This window comes from Eptatretus burgeri, chromosome 9 (genome assembly GCF_056783735.1).
Source record: "Eptatretus burgeri isolate ZD-2024b chromosome 9, Ebu_testis_v1, whole genome shotgun sequence".
Classification (NCBI taxonomy): Eukaryota; Metazoa; Chordata; class Myxini; order Myxiniformes; family Myxinidae; genus Eptatretus; species Eptatretus burgeri.
This window is the reverse complement of record NC_140969.1, coordinates 95,855,041-95,874,745: the sequence shown is the minus strand read 5'-3', so window position 1 is coordinate 95,874,745 and position 19,705 is coordinate 95,855,041. Positions and strand designations below refer to the sequence as shown.

At 41.6% G+C, this 19,705-nt stretch overlaps 1 protein-coding gene across 3 annotated transcripts in view; it reads right to left on the bottom strand.

Moving 5' to 3' along the window:
* Window positions 1-2,579: 2,579 nt before the first annotated feature.
* Window positions 2,580-19,705, bottom strand: part of LOC147020683 (MFS-type transporter SLC18B1-like) — a 73,664-nt gene continuing 56,538 nt past the window's right edge. For 2 of the 3 annotated variants that reach the window (XM_085896223.1, XM_085896222.1), the window contains 5 exons: window positions 9,262-9,357; window positions 9,076-9,150; window positions 7,999-8,092; window positions 3,149-3,195; window positions 2,580-3,051 (listed from right to left, as the gene is read on the bottom strand). In XM_085896223.1, the coding sequence (XP_085752349.1) occupies window positions 2,934-3,051; window positions 3,149-3,195; window positions 7,999-8,092; window positions 9,076-9,150; window positions 9,262-9,357 (430 nt within the window). In that variant the 3' untranslated portion in view covers window positions 2,580-2,933. Of the gene's footprint in view, window positions 3,052-3,148; window positions 3,243-7,998; window positions 8,093-9,075; window positions 9,151-9,261; window positions 9,358-19,705 lie in introns of all 3 variants that reach the window. The other variant, XM_085896224.1, reaches the window with a different exon arrangement.

The following is a 19,705-nucleotide window of genomic DNA, read 5'->3' as shown; positions in this document are numbered from 1 at the left end:
ATGACAGTTTATAGTAATGATTCGCATGCACATAATCTTCTTCTTCCGATAGAAACCGCGCTCTCTGAGCATGATGAAATAGTAATGATGCGCATGTACCCTAATCTTCTTCTTCCTCCGATATAAACCCACGCTCTCAAGGAGCATGATCGGTTTATGACTATATAGTAATGATGTGCATGCATGGAAATCTGATTTAACTGTTTTGAATGAATCAATGATGAGGTCACGGTACATGATGGTGGTGGTAACCTGGTTCCAGCCATGGAGGGTCCGGGGAAAGAGAGAGTCTGAGCTCGTGCCCGGTGGTCGATCGCCTCTTGGAAAAAGTGCGGAGTCCTGAAATCCTCGAGTTTTTTTCTTCACCATGTTGTAAATACTGTACTTGTAGATCGCTACCAAGCCACTGTTGATCTTGCACAGCATGGTAAGCCTGTCCGCTTTCCTTCTGTCCTCCAGAGTTCTCCATCTGAGGTCATTCAGCATTTCCTACAGCCTCCCGGGGTGTGTTCCATTCCCAAGTTTCTTGTAGAGCGCTTGCCAAGTGGCTTAAGCATTCAAGGAAGCACTCCATTCGAAACTGTTGATAAGGAATGGCTGGCTCGACTGAGCTCTGATTCTGAGCTCGACCTGCACTGTTTCTCTATGTAAGCCACCATTTCAGATCAATATGGCTTCAAGATGTGATGTCACTGGCAAAACTGAAGATTGACACTCTAGGGCTTTCTTTTTTTTTTAAGACACATTGTGATTGGCCAAAAATAAAAAATTAAAAAATTGAATTTTCTTTTTCCCTTCAAATTAGATCATGATTGATTTTCAATGGTTTTCAGAAAAAAAAAATTGCATTTGGATTCCCCTTTAAGCCCTCAGACACACGATGGAAGACATAATGAATTGTGAGAATACCCAGTGCAGATAGCAATTGTCTTTTGCAGGCAACGAGGGGGGAAGGACACGACCCGTAGAGGGGGCGTGGTGTCGGGAGGAAGGGCGGGAGTGGCTTCTTCCCCCTTGAGCTCGTTCCAGGGAGCAGCTTACAGCTCAGCGCTTCCAGGGTTCTACGGTATCAATTCTGGTTATCTCATGCCTTTATAGCTGAGCCCACCTTTATCATGTCATTGATGACAATTTACACCCCTCCCCTCACCTCTACTATTAGTGCAAGCTCTGACAGGTGGGCGGGGCTTACACCTTTCTCACCTTCAGTCACAATTTCTTGTACCAAGGCCAATATAGGTGATGGTAATGTCACCAGGACGACCACATAAACTTGTGGAAATGGCCTTATGTGGTGTAAAAAGGGAACATTTTTGGAACACTTATCTGCAGGTCAGAACAGGTATGGGATCCCCCAGGCAGATGCCTAGCCCATCCCCATCTCCTTGAGATGCCGATCAACCTACTGTAACCATGAGGCACGTGGTCAGCCCATTGGCCTCCTCCACTCATGAGCCTCCCTCACTGAGAGAATCTGGTGAGCAGGATCAGCGTCAGGAAAATGAGCCACATGTCCATACAGCCGCAGTTGTTGCTCATGGACGATGCAGGTAACAAATCTCATTTGAGTCTCTCTCATCAACCACTCGTTAGATACAAAGTCTGACCAGCGACAGCTCACGATTCTCCGAGGAGGCTTGATACCGAAGGAGTTAAGTCTCCGTCTCAAATCCGTAGAGCAAGACCGGAAGCACCAAGTACTTAGAGACTCGGACTTTTGCCCTCCTGCATAGGTAACGACAGTGCCACACCCCATGATCAAGTGAATCCATAACTCCCCAGGCCCAACCAAGACATCTATTGATCTTGTATTGAGCTCATTACATGCAGAGATATGAATATCACTGCCAAGGTAAGTGAATCTCTCCGTGACCTCAACAACCTCACCACAAACAGGTACAGACAACATAGCAGCATCCACAATGTCAATGAAAGCCTGGATCATAGTTTTGACCCAGGAAACCCATAATGCCAGCGGCTCTGACTCCTCATTCATCTCCTCGAGGGCCCCCACAAGGATAACCAGTGTCGAAACAAAGATGACTGCATAATCTGCGAAATCAAGGTCAGAGATCTTGACATTCCCAAACGATGCACCACAGCTTCATCTCTGACATCCTCTCCAGAATCCAGTCCATACAAGCACTGAAAAGTGTGGGGTCAGTACACACCCCTGACGAACTCCAGTAACAACTGGAAATAAGTCAGAGAAGGAACCACCACACCTCACAGCACTCTCAGTACCAGAGTATAGTTGAGAAATCAGATTGATCAGTTTTGGTGGCACCCCACAAAGACCAAGAATCCTCCAGGGGGCATCCCGATTCACTGAATCGAACGCTTTACAGAGGTCAACATAGGCTGCAAGCAGCCCCTGCCGAAACTCTCGTCTGCTTTCGATGAGGACGTATACCCAGCAAATGGGAGATGGCCAAAGGAGAAGGAACAACAGCCATGCAGGATTTGAAGGCATTTCACCCATTGGTGTATTTCTCTTTATCGACCGAAATGGAGCATATCTTTGTCATGTTGTCAGTATGGCCCATTAATGTGTGTGCACCAATAAATGATCCCACAACTTTCATCTCTCCCTTGTATTTGCAATCTCAAGGAAAAACTTCGGTCAAACAATTACATCACTCAATGAAAAAAAGACAAAAGTGTACATTTCATCAGACTTCCTCATAAAACTTTTCTCATGATCCTTGTTCTCTCAAATCCTTATGGCCTTTTCATAAAAGACAAGTACTATAATGCAAGTTCATTTCTCCTACAACCTGAGCAAGCACTCATTACCAAACGGAATACTGACTCACAAACAGATTAAGAATTTAAACACACAATTTGAATTCTCATTTGGTGTGAAGGTGTTAAATGACCCAAAAATAACCAACACAACAAAGCAAAACATCTCGTTGGAACGGCAATGAGAATTATTTTCCACTTTCGATTACACCATAATCACCAATATGTGATAGGATGAATGGTGCAGTTTCGTCACTCGTTTCTTCCTTCGTTCTTTCCCTCGTTCCTTCACTCTCTCTTTTGAGTCTTGAGGCAAAAACAAAATGAAAGAGTTCATTCAGAAAGCCAAACAAGTTGTGTGGAAAAATGAAGCAAGAAACACTAGTGAATGATGATTAAATACCTCCATTGTGCAGCATCCTTCAGATAGTACACACAAGCAATAACACCCTGGAAACAAGAGCGCAAGTGAGCACAATATACGCCCGAAAAAGTCTCTGTGACACACACACACACACACACAATTATACATTCAAACACGTCAATTTATGAAGAACAAGAAGGTATATACAGAATTGTGCTACTACATGGAAAACAGCATCCTGGTTGCCATGGCAACCACTTTAGATGACGAACGTATGTCGTGACACACCGTCTCCATGGTCTGCACCTATGTACCAAATATGAAACGTGAAAGTTGAAAACTTTGGGAGTTAGAGTGCGGACAGGAACGGACGGAAGGACGGACGGGCAGACAGACGGACAACAGGTATCACATAATACGCCCTGATATATATCGGGCGTATAAAAACAAAGAATAATAATCAGAATTTCAAGAAAAGAACAGTTAAAATAATAGAACGGCATTCACTAGAGTGCATACCTCCGCCAGGATGAACAGTTTACGGTTGGTATCCCACTGAAAGGCCAGACCTGCATCCAGATCTCAACCAAAATTTAATCGGCTTGTTCCTGTCACCTACCCAACACATGCACCAAGTTTCGTCCATAAATTTTTGAGATATTGTGATATATATATATATATATATATATATATATATATATATATATATATATATATATATATATATATATATATATATATATATATACATATACATATACATATACATATATATACATATACACACATAGTTTTTTGGCCCTATCTCTCAATGATGAAGAATCACTTAAAAATTCTAGTATCCAGATCCGGATCCGGATCTTCACTAAACTATAATCACTTCGTCCTCGTCTCACACACACAACCTGTCCACCACATTTCATCTGAATCCATCCACAACGTTTTGAGATATCCTCACAGACAGACAGAAAAACAAATAAACCAATGTCACCGCAGGGTGACCGTATCTTGCCAAAAGGTGACCACGTGTGACTTCTTTAAGGTCACACTGAGGTGAACAGAGCTGCTATCCACCAGGAGCGACTCCTTGAGGAATATCTGCCTACGAGAGATTCCGATGAGAATCCTTCTACAGAGTAACCATGAAAAATATGCTTTTGCCTCATAATGTCACCAAATGATGTCATAATGTCTCAAGCTTGACATATCTAGAAAGCACTCATCGAGGTGTTCAATTTGAGGTACTACACGATATGGTTCCTAAAACTTGAAAATTTGACCTTGGGGTCAAATATGTTTGACCTCAGGTGCTAACTATGAAGGTCAAGGCCAATCGCCACCAAAAATTAATCAGCTGAGCACCAGACCATGAACGATATTCCCATGAAGTTTGAAGACGATCCGATCAAAATTACTCAAAAAATAAGGGTTTCGTCGACTCCCCTGATTTGCGACAAAGTGACCTTGACCTTTGACCTTCAAAATTTTATGTGCTGAAAGGGACCTCTATAGGCCTCTGATATGCGAAGTTACAAAAATTTCCAATGACAACTGTGCTCTGCAGAGTGATTTATACGTGATTACAGACCAAAAAACAAAAAAAAACAAAAAAAAACATGAAGGTCAAGGCCAATCGCCACCAAAAATTAATCAGCTGAGCGCCAGACCATGAACTATATTCCCATGAAGTTTGAAGACGATCCGATCAAAATTACTCAAAAAATAAGGGTTTCGTCGACTCCCCTGATTTGTGCCAAAGTGACCTTGACCTTTGACCTTGACCTTCAAAATTTTGTGCACTGAAAGGGAACTCTATAGGCCTCTGATATGCGAAGTTACAAAAATTTCCGATGATAACTGTGCTCTGCAGAATTTTTTATACGTGATTACAGACAGAAAAAAAAAAACAAAACAAAAAAAAAAAACATACAAGCTGACTAACATATCTTGCAAAAACTTCGTTTTGGCAAGATAAACAAGCCGGTAGGCGACATGGGTGGTCGCTATATAATTTCATCCTGGTCATACAGTTTTTGACAGATAGGGCTGAAATTTTTTGACAAAGAGGTTGATTATAGTGCGCATAAAAGCGCGGAAGCCGATTTTTGATTTTCGAAAAAAATATATATAAAAATATTTTTCGGATTGTTTTCATAAATTTCAAAGTCCCATTGCTAAGGCAACGGTGGCGTTCATAGCAACGGTGCTCAAAAGCATACAACTAGATCCTGGTATGAACCTACCAGTCAAGTTTCATCAAAATCGGTTGATTCCTCTGGCCTCCAGAGCTGTCCATTACATACATATAGACAGACGGAAAATCTGAGAATAACGGTAATCCAGCGACCACCCAACAAACAAACTGGTGAATACATAACCTCAGTCCACCTTTAGTGGTGGAGGTAATGTATGTTTTTTCTTGAAAAATATTCATGGAATATGCAAGCTTTCCAGGGCATCGGTGTTGCCAAAGCAAAGCAGTATCAAGGCAAGGAATATGGTGATTTACTTTTGCCTTCCAATTGCTAGTCAGGAATGGAATTTGGAATTTGTTCAGGGTGCCAGCAATAACTTGCCTACTCTCTACGAAAGACTTTCAACAGATGACCTTTAACATCCACCAACTACTGCCAGTTGCAACCTCAGCATAACATCCCAACTATCAGACTGTGTACTCAATGATGTGACACTGCTTGCGAAGCACCAGGATGACATTGTATCATCATGCCAGCCATTGATCCTGGCTAGATAGATCATATCTTACCCACTTTGAGCTATTAGGCAATAGAAGCTCACGGTTAAATGCTAAACGTATTTCAGGTCGATAAAAAATATTTGAGTTTAAAGTTGTTCATCAGTGGAGGTATGAACTCATTGCTTTAAAAACTAGAACGGCACTCGGTGGAGCTCATACCTTCGTCAGGCTGAACAGTTGATGTTTTGTATCCCACTGATGGGCCGGATTTGGATCCGGACCTGAACCTAAATCGAATGAGCTTGTTCTTCTCACATAATCAACTTATTCACCAAGTTTTGTCCCATGCACAGCTTTTTGAAATATCCTGCCCAATAATAATGTTGAGATATCGTTTTTGGCCCAATCTCTCAGTGGTGAAGAATCACATAAAAAATTCTCGCGTCGAGATCCGTATCTAGATCTTCACCAAAATATAAGGGCCAAAAAACTATATATAATTAAACAATTATTTCTCTGAAACCGTTTAACCTATCAATACTAGACTTTGCAGTTATGATCCACTCCCCTTGACGTCATTTTTAAGTCATTTGTATGCAGCATCAGTCACGTGGTGTGGCAGCCACATTGATTTCAAGGAAATGTTAAAAAATTATGTTTTGGAAACCGCTGTAGCCATCGACAGTAAACTTTGCATTTATGATCCACTGCCCTTACTCCATGTAACGCAACATGTTTCACATCGATCCGTGAGGCGGTTTTGGAGAAAAAGGTTTTGAAACATTCAGTTTTCAGACTAACATGGCTGCTGAACCACATGAGCTATGGCATTGAAAATGTTGACTGCTCATGTTTTGGAAGAGGATAATGCGTTGATTGATCGTAAAAGGTTCATTTTTCTATGCAATATGGCTACCATACCACGTGACCTATAACATTATTTCCACACTGTACACAGCAATAGTTAGATGATATTTAGTAAATTTCGCTTCAATCGGATGAGCAATTCCAGAGAAAACATTATTTAATATTTTTATTCAATCCAATGTGGCCGCAGAAACACATGACATCAATTTTTTTTATCACCGTAGTATCATCAATACATGGTGAATAGGTGTGTGAAGGTCCTCTCAATCTGTCCAGCCATCTGGAGAAGAAGATTTTAGAAGATTTTAGGGTAAATCCAAGATTGCTGCCAAACCATGTGACCTATGATGTCATAGCTATCAAACTTTATTCAACATTGCTAGTTGATCATTTTTGTGCAGTTTCACTTTGATCTTTAAAGCTGTGCTGGAGAAGATTTTTTCCTTTAAAAAAAAAAAAAAAATTAATAATAATTAAAAAAAAAAAATATATATATATATATATATATGTATATGGCTACCAAAGCACATGACCGATGACATCATAAACATTTTTCTGTCAACCAATCTATCCCTAGATGAACCTCACAACCTTTCATACTGATTGAATGCAGCGTTCTACGTGTCGAATTTTGACCGGGATACCACTTCACTGATGATGTCATCGTCATATCACCCTTACTCACAATCTTCTTCTTCTTCTTCTTGCGCATGGCAGCTTCGCTGCTGGGTAGTTATTTTGTTGGGGCGCGACTATGCCGCTGATGCTGTGCCCCGACACCAGTACACTGGTTCTCATTTCGCTGGCCTCAGGAGGTCAACTCCACCTGCTGTTAATTCAGTGGCCAATAAGGCTCGAACTCAAGATCCTAAGACCCAAAGCCACACACCCTAACCACTAAGCCAACAAGCTTTTATTCACAATGAAGAGTAGTTGCCAGGTTCCAAGTTTCAATTTTTTGCATGGTGCAGTTTAGGATAAACAGAGGTCTAGAGTTTTTCTGTTTTTCCAATATGGCTGCCACCCCCACGTGACATATGACATCATAATTATTTTTAAAATCCTGCATGAGTAGTCACATCTATGGTGAAAAATTTGTGTCAATCCGACAAGCGGTTGCAAAGAAAACAGGGAAAATTCACATGGACATACATTCTCACGTACGTATGAACGGCCAACCCGAAAACATGCGGCGACTTCGTCATCGGAGGCATAAAAACAACGTTTTGTATGAATAACAATACCGGTATGTTTAACTCCGAAATCTACACCTGTAAAATGGCAGGTTGTTAAAAAACAAACATATTAAAACTCTACATCCACTTACTACGGCAAGCATCAAGGACCCCTGGATGGTAGCTGCCCATTGAAAATGTAAGTGGTCATTGAGGTAACCTCCAAGGGTTGGTCCAAGGAAATTGCTGTGGGTAAGAAATAAAGGCACATTTCCATTTCAAAATTGCTCAGTTATAACAATTATTTATCTTTACACTGCTATGCAGCAAAAGGTTATTCAATAATGCTGAATATCATAACAGCAACATCTTAGCAGCCCGATCGGCACCGCCAAGCACCTGGCAACCAGCAGCACCACCCAGCGTTTTGCCAAAATAAGTTCAAGGCAATCTCTTCATGTTGTGGCTGGCTAAAGAAATAGATAAGTCGATTCATTTGACAATAATTCCAGGGCAAAAGGGTGAGACGAAGATTTTCTGGGACTGAAGAAGATGTTCTCATTTATCAAACTAACATAAAGTAAATTCCAGATCAGAAGAGTGATGCAGTTGCGGTCTGCCTGACAGTGAGTTATGGAATCAGTCCCGTTCGGCCCACGTGATGAACTTCTCACCCAACAGACCATCAGTTTAGAATTTGTCCCGGTCACAGAACTGTAGACAGGCTGCTGCTTCTCTGAGCAATCGTCAGAGACCAAATCTCAAACGCGAGATCAGGACCATGTCTCCTTGGACATATCTCAGCTATTCGACAATCTGATATCTCGCTCTGCGTGTCACTATCACCTGCGGTAACCAATTTAACTCATCCAATGGGATCAAACTCATACCCATGGTATGTAAAAGCAAGTATTTAACCACTCAACCAAACAGCCGAAAAATGCTGGTGTGTAAATGGAATATTTTAAAGATACTTCATTACCAATCAAAAAGAAAATGTGATTTCAAAAGTTTACTTCATATAGATTTGAGCTGTCAAAAGCAAAGCCCACTTGGTTTATGGGCACAAAATTCAATGCACTTACCATAAGGTGCATTAAATAAAGTAATAAAGGGTGTCATGCACACAAATTGAAAACTGAAAATGGATAATTCACAAACATTATCTTACTCCACACATTACAAGATGAAAATTAAGAATCACAAAGCCTGTGTGATGAACCTCTCACCCAACAGACCACATGCTGCCAAACAGTCCTGATACAAGCCCCATTGTACTCAGTCCTTCCTCAAAGCCATTTTGACTGCCAAAAACAAGAAAGAAACATCAACAATATTAGAAAGATTAAAAAAAAAAACATTCCTGGTGTGCTTATGCCTTAATATTTAAACTGTACACTGTACAGTGTACTCACAGGGCCGTGTCCAACATCTCAGCAAATATGGGAACCACAGTAAAACCCAAAGCAAGGCCATTAATAGCCAGGCTCAGCACCATGATCCACAACTGTCTGTGTAGAAAGGATGAGAGAAAAATTTCACATGTATGTATATGCAAATGCCCATGTACAGTGGGTAACAAACACTAGAGCCCAGTTGCAAATTTATAAAATTTGATGTGATAAAAGAAATAGTCATCATACAAAACCAAAAACACTTGCTCGGGATTTCCATGAACTCTTATGGATAAAGCAACACTTATTATAAAAGGGGAAAAAAAATCAAATCTACCCTTAAATATATTCAATAATTAATCCATGCGACACTGTTTTGCTTTTAGAACTCTCAAATCCATTTGGCATTGATTTAATTAATTTATTAATTGCGTACAAGTCCATTTTGTCTCAACAGTTTTGTAATGAACTCGAGAGTATAATCAGACTTCTCATTTAAATTTTATCTCTCTCAAATATATTAACCAATCATTACCTCTGCAACTGAAGGTGGATGGAGGTTATGTTTTCACGTCTGTCTGTCTATCGATATACCTATGAGCAGGATATCTCAAAAAGTTATGGACTGATTCAGACTAAACTTGGTGAACAAGTTTGGTGTGTGACAAGGACGAATTAATTAGATTTTGGTGAAGATCCGGATGTGGATCCGGATACGAGAAAGATTTTTTAATTTTTACCTCCACCACCTAAAGTGGACGGGAGTTATGTTTTCACCCCTGTCCGTCACTTTGGTTAGTCTGGTCTGTTTTTTTGTACATCAATCGCCTACAGGCTCCATTCTTACTTCGATCATCACAAAACTTCACCACCTGGTAGAGGTAGTGACAAGCTGGAAGCCTCTTGTTTTTAAGGTCAATAGCTCAAAGGTCAAGTTCACATAAATCATCAATTTTCAACCGATTCACTTTCTATATACAGTATTACAGTGCCTATCTATAGAAAGTCAACACACCATTTAAAAATTTTCACCTTTTCTTGCCTTACAACCTGGAATTAAATTGCATTAAATCAGACTTTTTCCACCTTTATTTACACGTCGAAACCCATAACTTCCAAGTGAAAAAAAATTCCACAAATATCAGAAAATTAATAAAAAAATACAAAAATAAAACGTCTTGGTTGGAAGTGCCCCCCCCACCCCCACCCCTTATAATAGCAATGGTAAATTAGCTCAGGTGAACCAATCACCTTCAAAATCACACCAAGTTAATTGGCCTCCACATTTGTTAAATTGTTGTGATTTATTATTTCAGAATAAAATCAACTGTACTTGAAGGTTTCCTCTGATAGGTCGTGCATTTCATAGCAAAGACTCAACCATGAGCACCAAGGAGCTTTCAAAAGACCTCTGGGACAAAAATTGTGGAAAGGCACAGATCAGGGGATGGGTATAAAATATTTTAAAGGCCTTGAATATCCCTTGGAGCACAGTCAAGACAATCATTAATAAGTGGTAGGCACATGGTACCACCAAGACCCTGCCTCGATCAGGCCGTTCCTCCAAACTGGATGACCAAACAAGGAGGAGACTGATCAGAGAGACAACCACGAGGCCAACGGCAACTTTGAAAGAGCTACATGACTTTATGGCAAAGACTGGTCACTGTGTGCATGTGACAAAAATATCCCAAACACTCCACAAGTCTGGACTGTATGGTAGGGTGGCAAGAAGGAAGCCATTACTCAAAAAAGCCCGCCTTGAGTCCTGTTTGAAGTGCAAAAAACTACTCCGGAGATTGACGCCATGTGGCAAAACGTTTTGTGGTCTGACAAAACAAAGATGGAACTTTTTGGCCTAAATGCAAAATGTTATGTTTGGCACAAACCCAACACAGCACATCACCCAAAGAACACCATCCCTACTGTGAAGCATGGTGGTGTTGCAGCATCATGTTATGGGAATGTTTCTCATCATCAGGGACTGGGGCACTTGTCAGGATAGAAGGGAAAATGATGGGAGTAAATTACAGAAAAATCCTAGAGGAAAACCTTCCCTGTGCAAGAAAAATGAAATTGGGATGGAAGTTCACCTTTCAGCAGGACGATGACACGAAGCACACAGCCAAAGCTACATTGGAGTGGCTAAGGAAACAAAAAGATAAATGTCCTTGAGTGGCCCAATCAGAGCCCCGACCTAAATCCAATTGAAAATCTGTGGCATGACTTGAAGATTGCTGTCCATCAACACTCGTGGCAACTTGACTGTGATTAAACAGTTTTGTGCAGAAGAATGGGAAAATATTGCCCAATCAGGGTGTGCAAAGTTGGGAGAGACCTATCCCAACAGACTCACAGCTGTAATAGCTGTCAAAGGTGCTTCCACCAAGTATTAACTCAGTGGAGTGGACACTTATCAACCAAGATGTTCTCGTTTTGTATTGGTTCACGAAAAAATATAAGAGACCACTATATTCGTTATTGTTGTGTCTGTCTGTCTGTCTGCATGTATGTCTGTCATACATGCTCCGTATGAGCATAGCTCCGTGGGTTTTGATCCGATCCTGACAAAATTTTGGTGGGAGGTTTATATCATGATCTAGTTGTGTTTTCCTGAAAATGGGCGTGGTGCGCCCATTATGGGTGGAGCCACGCCCAAAAAACATGTGTTTTTAGGGGGTAGCCAATTTCAATTTGCATCTTCTGCTTGGGGGTTTGTCAAATCTGACAGGGGTTTCGGTATTTGGTTAGCCCAATGGCACCTGCATAGCCCCACAAAGCTCGATTTTCATTTTCGTCCCAAGGTCAAGGTCACAAGGTCACAAACTTAGAAAATTGCGAATTTTGACATAAAAAATTTTCTTCTCCGAGGGGTTTGTCAAATCTGGCAGGGATTTCAGTATTTGGTCAGACCGATGGCACCTGCATAGCCCCACAGAGCTCGATTTTTCATTTTTGTCCCAAGGTCAAGGCCACAAGGTCACAAACTTAGAAAATTGCGAATTGTGTTTTTAGGGGGTAGCCGATTTCAATTTGCATCTTCTCCTCGGGGGTTTGTCGAATCTGGCAGGGGTTTCGGTATTTGGTTAGCCCAATGGCACCTGCATAGCCCCAACGGAGCTCGATTTTTCATTTTCATCCCAAGGTCAAGGTGACAAGGTCACGAACTTAGAAAATTGCGAATTGTGTTTTTAGGGGGTAGCGGATTTCAATTTGCATCTTCTCCTCGGGGGTTTGTCGAATCTGGCAGGGGTTTCGGTATTTGGTTAGCCCAATGGCACGTGCATAGCCCCACGGAGCTCGATTTTTCATTTTCGTCCCAAGGTCAAGGTCACAAGGTCACAAACTTAGAAAATTGCGAATTGTGTTTTTTAGGGGATAGCAGATTTCAATTTGCATCTTCTCCTTGGGGATTTGTCGAATCTGGCAGGGTTTCGGTATTTGGTTAGCCCAATGGCACCTGCATAGCCCCACGGAGCTCGATTTTTCATTTTCGTCCCAAGGTCAAGGTCACAACGTCACGAACTTAGAAAATTTCGAATTTTGACATAAAAATCAGATGACCGCCCAAACTTTGAGAGTTTGGATGACAATATTTTTTATGCATACTCTTGAGGTCATTCCTCACCTAAAGTCTTGAAACCATTTTGCTCTATCTTGAACACCTTGCCCGTGGCGCCCCCTTCAAGTTTGTTTTTATGCTGATTTCATCAAAGTATGGATAATACGATGAGTGCGAAATACCATATAGCCTATATGACGTTATATTGTTCCTGGAATGCTCCAGAGGAAGTTTTGCACCAAAGGTCATAATCCTTGACCTTTGACCTTAAAAGGTTAAATTTTCAAAGTTGTGGGAATCGAACCGGGTTTTCGACCTTCTTCGACGAACTAACTCCAATAAGCGATAGCACGTATCCCGTTTCCTTATTTTAATGTCCACAACATTGTTTTGTGACCTTTAAAGGTTATGCAAAGGTCAAATTTTTAAAGTTGTTGAACGAAACCGGGTTTTCAACATTTTGCAGCTAATAACCTGTCACTTGTACCACATCATGTTGATCATTTTTATAACTTGGTCAAACATTATAACATTGTCTCATCCTTGACTTCTGAAACAATCTGCATCGTCAAATACCGCTCGTGAACCATTGTCGTCTTCAGACTTGTTTTTAATTAATTTCCTGAAATTTGCAGAATTTGTTTTTTCTGAAATGCAATTTAATTCCAGGTTATAAGGAAACAAAATGTAAAAAAAAATTGAAAGGGGGTGTAGACTCTCTGTAGGCACTGTGCAGAGGCCCTAGATATCCTTTTGGGAGCACTTGAGGTGCTGAATGAGGAGTCGGAGCTGCTGGGATTATGTGTTTCCTGGAACAAAACTAATATCCAGGTTTTCAATGACATCTTGGATGCTGCTCTCGTCTGTACCCATTTGTGGTGAGGATGTTGAGGTCATCGAGAGATTCACTTACCTAGGCAGTGATATTCATGTCTCTGCTGGCTGTGAGCCAGAGGTCAATAGACACCTGGGTCGGGCCTGGAGAGTTATGGATTCACTGAATCACAGGGTGTGGTGCTGTTAGTATCTGGCAGAAGGACGAAAGTCTGAGTCTTCAGGTCCTTGGTACTTCCAGTCTTGCTCTACGGATGTGAGACTTGGAGTCTGACCAGGAATCTGAGGAGACTTAACTCTTTCAGTTCCAGTTCTCTTCGGAGAATCCTTGGCTGTCGAGCAGTTGCTGCGACTCAGATGAGATTTGTATCCTGTATAGTCCGTGAGTGTCAGCTGCGGCTGTATGGACACGTCACTGGTTTTCCTAATGCTGATCCTGCTCACCAGATTCTCTCAGCAAGGGAGCCTCATTAGTGGTGGAAGCCAACGGGTCGACCACATGCCTCATGGGTTTCAGCAGGTTGATCAGCATTTCAAGGAGATGGGGATGGGCCAGGCATCTGTCTAGCGGATGGCCAGATGGAGGCCCCTGGAGTACCAGCGGAAAGTGGACGCAGCGACGCGCTGCTCCAGCACATGCTCCCATACCTAACCTACTTGACCTGTATATATAAAAACGAAAAGTATGGTCCCTGAGACGGTGAGGCTGTGAAGCCGTCAAGCCGTCCATCAGTCCATGAAGACTATATGCCCATTAATCACGTCCTGTTTGAACGTTAGTTGTAGACTACAGAAAAGTCGATAAACTCCGCACTTTTGGAATGTCTCTTTCACAGTGAAGCTGTTTGACTACATGTCTCTTAATTATGTACTGTTTGAATGTCAGTTGCAGACTGCACATATGTCTATTAATAAGTTCTTTCATCCCCTCTTCCTGTGCAGGCTGGAGTTCCTCAAGGTAGCGTTCTGGGCCCTGTTCTTTTTCTGGTTTTCATCAATGATCTCTCGGACTCTCTGGAAAATCCTCTATTTCTCTTTGCCGATGACTCCACCCTCTGCCGTACCATCTGTCATCCCTCAGACCGGCAAGCAGCAGCTTCTTCGCTCACTGCAGATCTGGATAAAATCACAAACTGGTCCAACACGTGGAACATGTCTTTCAATCCACACAAATCTCACACTCTCACTATGTCTCTTCGAAAGGACCGTTTACAAAACCCCCCCATCCACTTTCTCAACAATCCACTGGAAGAAGTCTTTTCTTTCAAGCTTCTGGGTCTCACTATCTGCCATGACCTTTCCTGGGAAAGTCACATTTCCAACCTTGCCTCAAAAGCCAGTCGCCGACTGGGAATCCTCCGTCGTGCAAAGTCCTTCCTCGGCCCTCTTGAGCTCCTGACTACTTACAAAGCTTTTGTCCGTAGCCTGATGGAGTACTGCTCTCCCCTCTGGGCTGGTGCTCCTGCCTCCCACCTTTCTCGACTTCACGCTGTCGAAACCAGGGCTTTTAAGATCATTGGCATCTCCCGCAATGAAGCTGAGTCTTTGGGCCTCTCACTCAATCACCGCAGGTTGGTCGGTGGTCTTTCTGTCTTCTACCGACTCCTCTCCAGCCTTGCCCCCCTGCTCTCTCTGCGATTTGTCCCAACCACATTTCCACAGGGCGCTCAAGGTCCGCCAACAACCCCCTTCTGGTAAAACTACCAAAATCACGAATCACTGCTCATCTTCACTCTTTCATTCCTCTTTTTCCCGCCTTTGGAATAAACTTCCTCACTCTATTCTTTCCCATTCTTCCCTCCAGGCTTTCAAAACAGCTGTTCACCACCACCTCTTATCTTCCCCCATCCAAATCCTCGATCTTTTCTACCCCCGATAATCCACCCATGCCCACTTCCTTCAATTCTCCTGCTTTCCTTCCTGAAAGTCCCTGTAATGTCCATCTTCTCCTCGTCATGTTCCCCGTCCCATCCCCATCCCTCTCCCTTCCACAGTTCACCTGTGTCTGTTCCCCAATGTTTTGTCCCTTCCACTCCCACCCCTCTTGTCTCATGCCTCCTTGCTGTGAGTTGTGTGTTAGCTCTCATACGAGCCTCGACCAAGGTATACAAAAAAAAAAAAAAAAAAAAAAAAAAAATAAGGTACTGTTTGAACATCAGTTTCACCCTGACTTCACACACATACACCTATTAATTACGTACTATTGGAATGTATGTTACGACAGTTTAGACTGCTGAGACCCCTTCAACCGTTGAAGATCCTTTAAGACCCTCAATATGCTGAAAGACCCAAAAGTCCCCAATGACCCAAAAGTCTCCGAGGAGCCAAAAGAACCAAAAGACCCCATAGACCATTTACATCCCTTACACCGTTCAAACAGATTGGACAGCTTAGACTAGTGATCTTTACAATTTTTTAGTAGAAGCAACTTTTGCCGATAAAACATAAGTGTGAGAGGCGCCACACAGCCTGCAAGACACCAAAATAACTGCTATTAAGGCCCCGCCTCTACATACTGTTGTTGTTGTTGTTGTTGTTGTTGTTGTTGTTGTTGTTGTTGTTGTGTTTACTGGGCTATAGGCATAATTGTTTTCATACTGCCATCTACCCATGTAGTTACGTTATTTTATGCATCGCACTGGAACACTCAATTGAACCCATCAAATCAATTTGATAGCATTTATGGCGGATTATGATGGGGTGTTTTCACATTTGTGTATTATCGACTGCAGTGTAGGCCACCAGGGGCCGCCAGTGGCTCATGGACCGCACAATGAAAAAGAGGGGCTTAGACCATTGACCATTTAGACCACTTAGACCTTTTTATATTACAAATAAATTTCAAACAAATATAATATCACCAATATTACAAATATATTTAAACAAAACAAATCTTTGTATTATTATTTATCAGTGTAAATCATGACAACACAGCAAATCTGTGACATCAGTATTTGCAACGTGTGGAGAGGTGAGCGTAGCAGGCTGTAGCGACCATGTGTGTGTGTGTGTGTGTATGTGTATATATATATATATATATATATATATATATATATACATATATATATACATACATATATATCAAAATAAATATATATATATATATATCCACATATCTTCTTCTTCTTTCGGCTGCTCCCCTGAGGGGTCGCCACAGCAGATCATCAGTTATGATGCACATACTGATTTGGCACAGGTTTTACGCCGGATGCCCTTCCTGACGCAACCCTGGTCACCTCTTACAACACAGGGATAAGGATTGGGTTTCGCCATGATTCCGGGCTGCCCTACACCCTCTCATAGCGCGGCCCAGTGCAGAGCTCCCGTCCTCAAGCGATCCTCCAACCCAAGCCTCCGGGTAGCCGGATTACATGCGCATGCCACTATGCCCGGTATATATATATATATATATATATATATATATATATATATATATATATATATATATATATATATATATATATATATATATATATATATATATATATATATATATATATATATATATATATATATATATATATATATATACAGTGCGGAGAAAAAGTATTTGATACACTGCCGATTTTGCAGTTTTTCCCACTTAGAAAGCACGGAGAGGTTTGTAATTTTTATCATAGGTACACTTCAACTGTGAAAGATGGAATCTAAAACAAAAATCCTGAAAATCACATTGTATGATTTTTAAATAATTAATTTGCATTTTATTGCATGAAATAAGTATTTGATCACCGACCAACCAGTAAGAATTCCGACTCTCACAGACCTGTAAGTTTTGTCTTTAAGAAGCCCTCCCATTCTCCACTCATTACCTGTATGAACTCGTTATCGACATAACAGACAGCTGTCCACATTCAATCAATCAGACTCCAACCTCTCCACAATGGGTAAGACCAGAGGGCTGTCTAAGAACATCAGGGACAAAATTGTAGACTTGCACAAGGCTGGGATGGGCTACAGTACAATATGCAAGCAGCTTGGTGAGAAGGCAACAACTGTTGGCGCAATTATTAGAAAATGGAATAAGTTCAAGATAACAGTCAATCTCCCTCGGTCTGGGGCTCCATGCAAGATCTCACCTCGTGGAGCATCAATGATCATGATAAAGGTGAGGGATCAGCCCAGAACTACACGGCAGGACCTGGTCAATGACCTGAAGAGAGCTGGGACCACAGTATCAAAGAAAACCATAAGTAACACACTACGCCATCATGGATTAAAATCCTGCAGCGCACGCAAGGTCCCTCTGCTCAAGCCAGCGCATGTCCAGGCCCGTCTGAAGTTTGCCAATGACCATCTGGATGATCCAGAGAAGGAATGGGAGAAGGTCATGTGGGCTGATGAGACCAAAATAGAGCTTTTTGGTTTAAACTCCACTCGCCGTGTTTGGAGGAAGAAGAAGGATGAGTACAAACCCAAGAACACCATCCCAACCGTGAAGCGTGGAGGTGGAAACATCATTCTTTGGGGATGCTTTTCTGCAAAGGGGACAGGACGACTGCACCGTATTGAGGGGAGGATGGATGGGGCCATGTATTGCGAGATCTTGGCCAACAACCTCCTTCCCTCAACAAGAGCATTGAAGATGGAGCGTGGCTGGGTCTTCCAGTATGACAACGACCCGAAACACACAGCCAGGGCAACTAAGGAGTGGCTCCGTCAGAAGCATCCCAAGGTCCTGGAGTTGCCTTGCCAGTCTCCAGACCTGAACCCTATAGAAATTCTTTGGATGGAGCTGAAAGTCTGTGTTACCCAGCGACAGCCCCGAAACCTGAAGGATCTGGAGAAGATCTGTATGGAGGAGTGGGCCAAAATCCCTGCTGCAGTCTGTGCAAACCTGGTTAAGAACTATAGGAAACATCTGATCTCTGTAATTGCAAACAAAGGTTTCTGTAACAAATATTAAGTTCTGTTTTTCTGATGTATCAAATACTTATTTCATGCAATAAAATGCAAATTAATTATTTAAAAATCATACAATTTGATTTTCAGGATTTTTGTTTTAGATTCCGTCTTTCACAGTTGAAGTGTACCTATGATAAAAATTACAGACCTCTACGTGCTTTGCAAGTGGGAAAACCTGCAAAATCGGCAGTGTATCAAATACTTGTTCTCCCCACTGTATGTATGTATGTATATATATATATATATATATATATATATATATATATATATATATATATATATATATATATATATATATATATATATATATATATCCACATATATATATATCCACATATAGTACACACACACACACATACACCTCAATTTACGTCTCGTATGCGTTATTGAAAAGTGTGACAAATCAAAACGACGTAAATAAAATCAATTTTCACATAAGAAATAGAGTAATGGAATAAGGCTGGGTGGGGGGTGGGGGTGAGGGGCGACATCGTAATTTTAACCTACGATATTACCTTTTTGACTTAAACAGTGATAATGTAAACACGAATTCTTGCACATATTTTGACAGTAAAAAGTTTAAATTAAACAATTTCATTAAAGTGAATCCCAGAAACTGCATATGCCTTTTAACACGACGTAACTAATCTCTCTATGTACACACTAAAGGTCAACGATCTCTTATCCACTATATCCAATGGGTTCCAAACCTTGTCTTTATTTACTCTTCCCTACTGAGATTCCCCCATGGAAAACCCAGCCGTGTTCACCACGCCTATTGCTCGTGTTGCACAACCTCTCGCCTTCTGCACACGGGTCGCCCTGCAGAGCCTCTCTCACATCACCTACGCACACAAGCAGTCTCATGGCCTTTCTCACACCACTTCGGCACACGAGCAGGCATTGGACTGAGAAGAGGAATCAGTTGTAAAAACATCGGGGTTTCGTTTTTTCTGCACATGGTTTCAAATGAAGCCGATCATAGTTAAGCTATCTCAGGGCCATGCCCCATATGTACGGCAACACCAAATAGTTTTAAGTAATATCTATCGGTTATTAAACAAATAGGAAAGATCAGACAGTTTGAGGTGACGTTTCTTTCGTTAAACAATGGCCTGAGGACTTATGCGAGTCACAAGCGAAAAGCACGCACACACAAAGTCA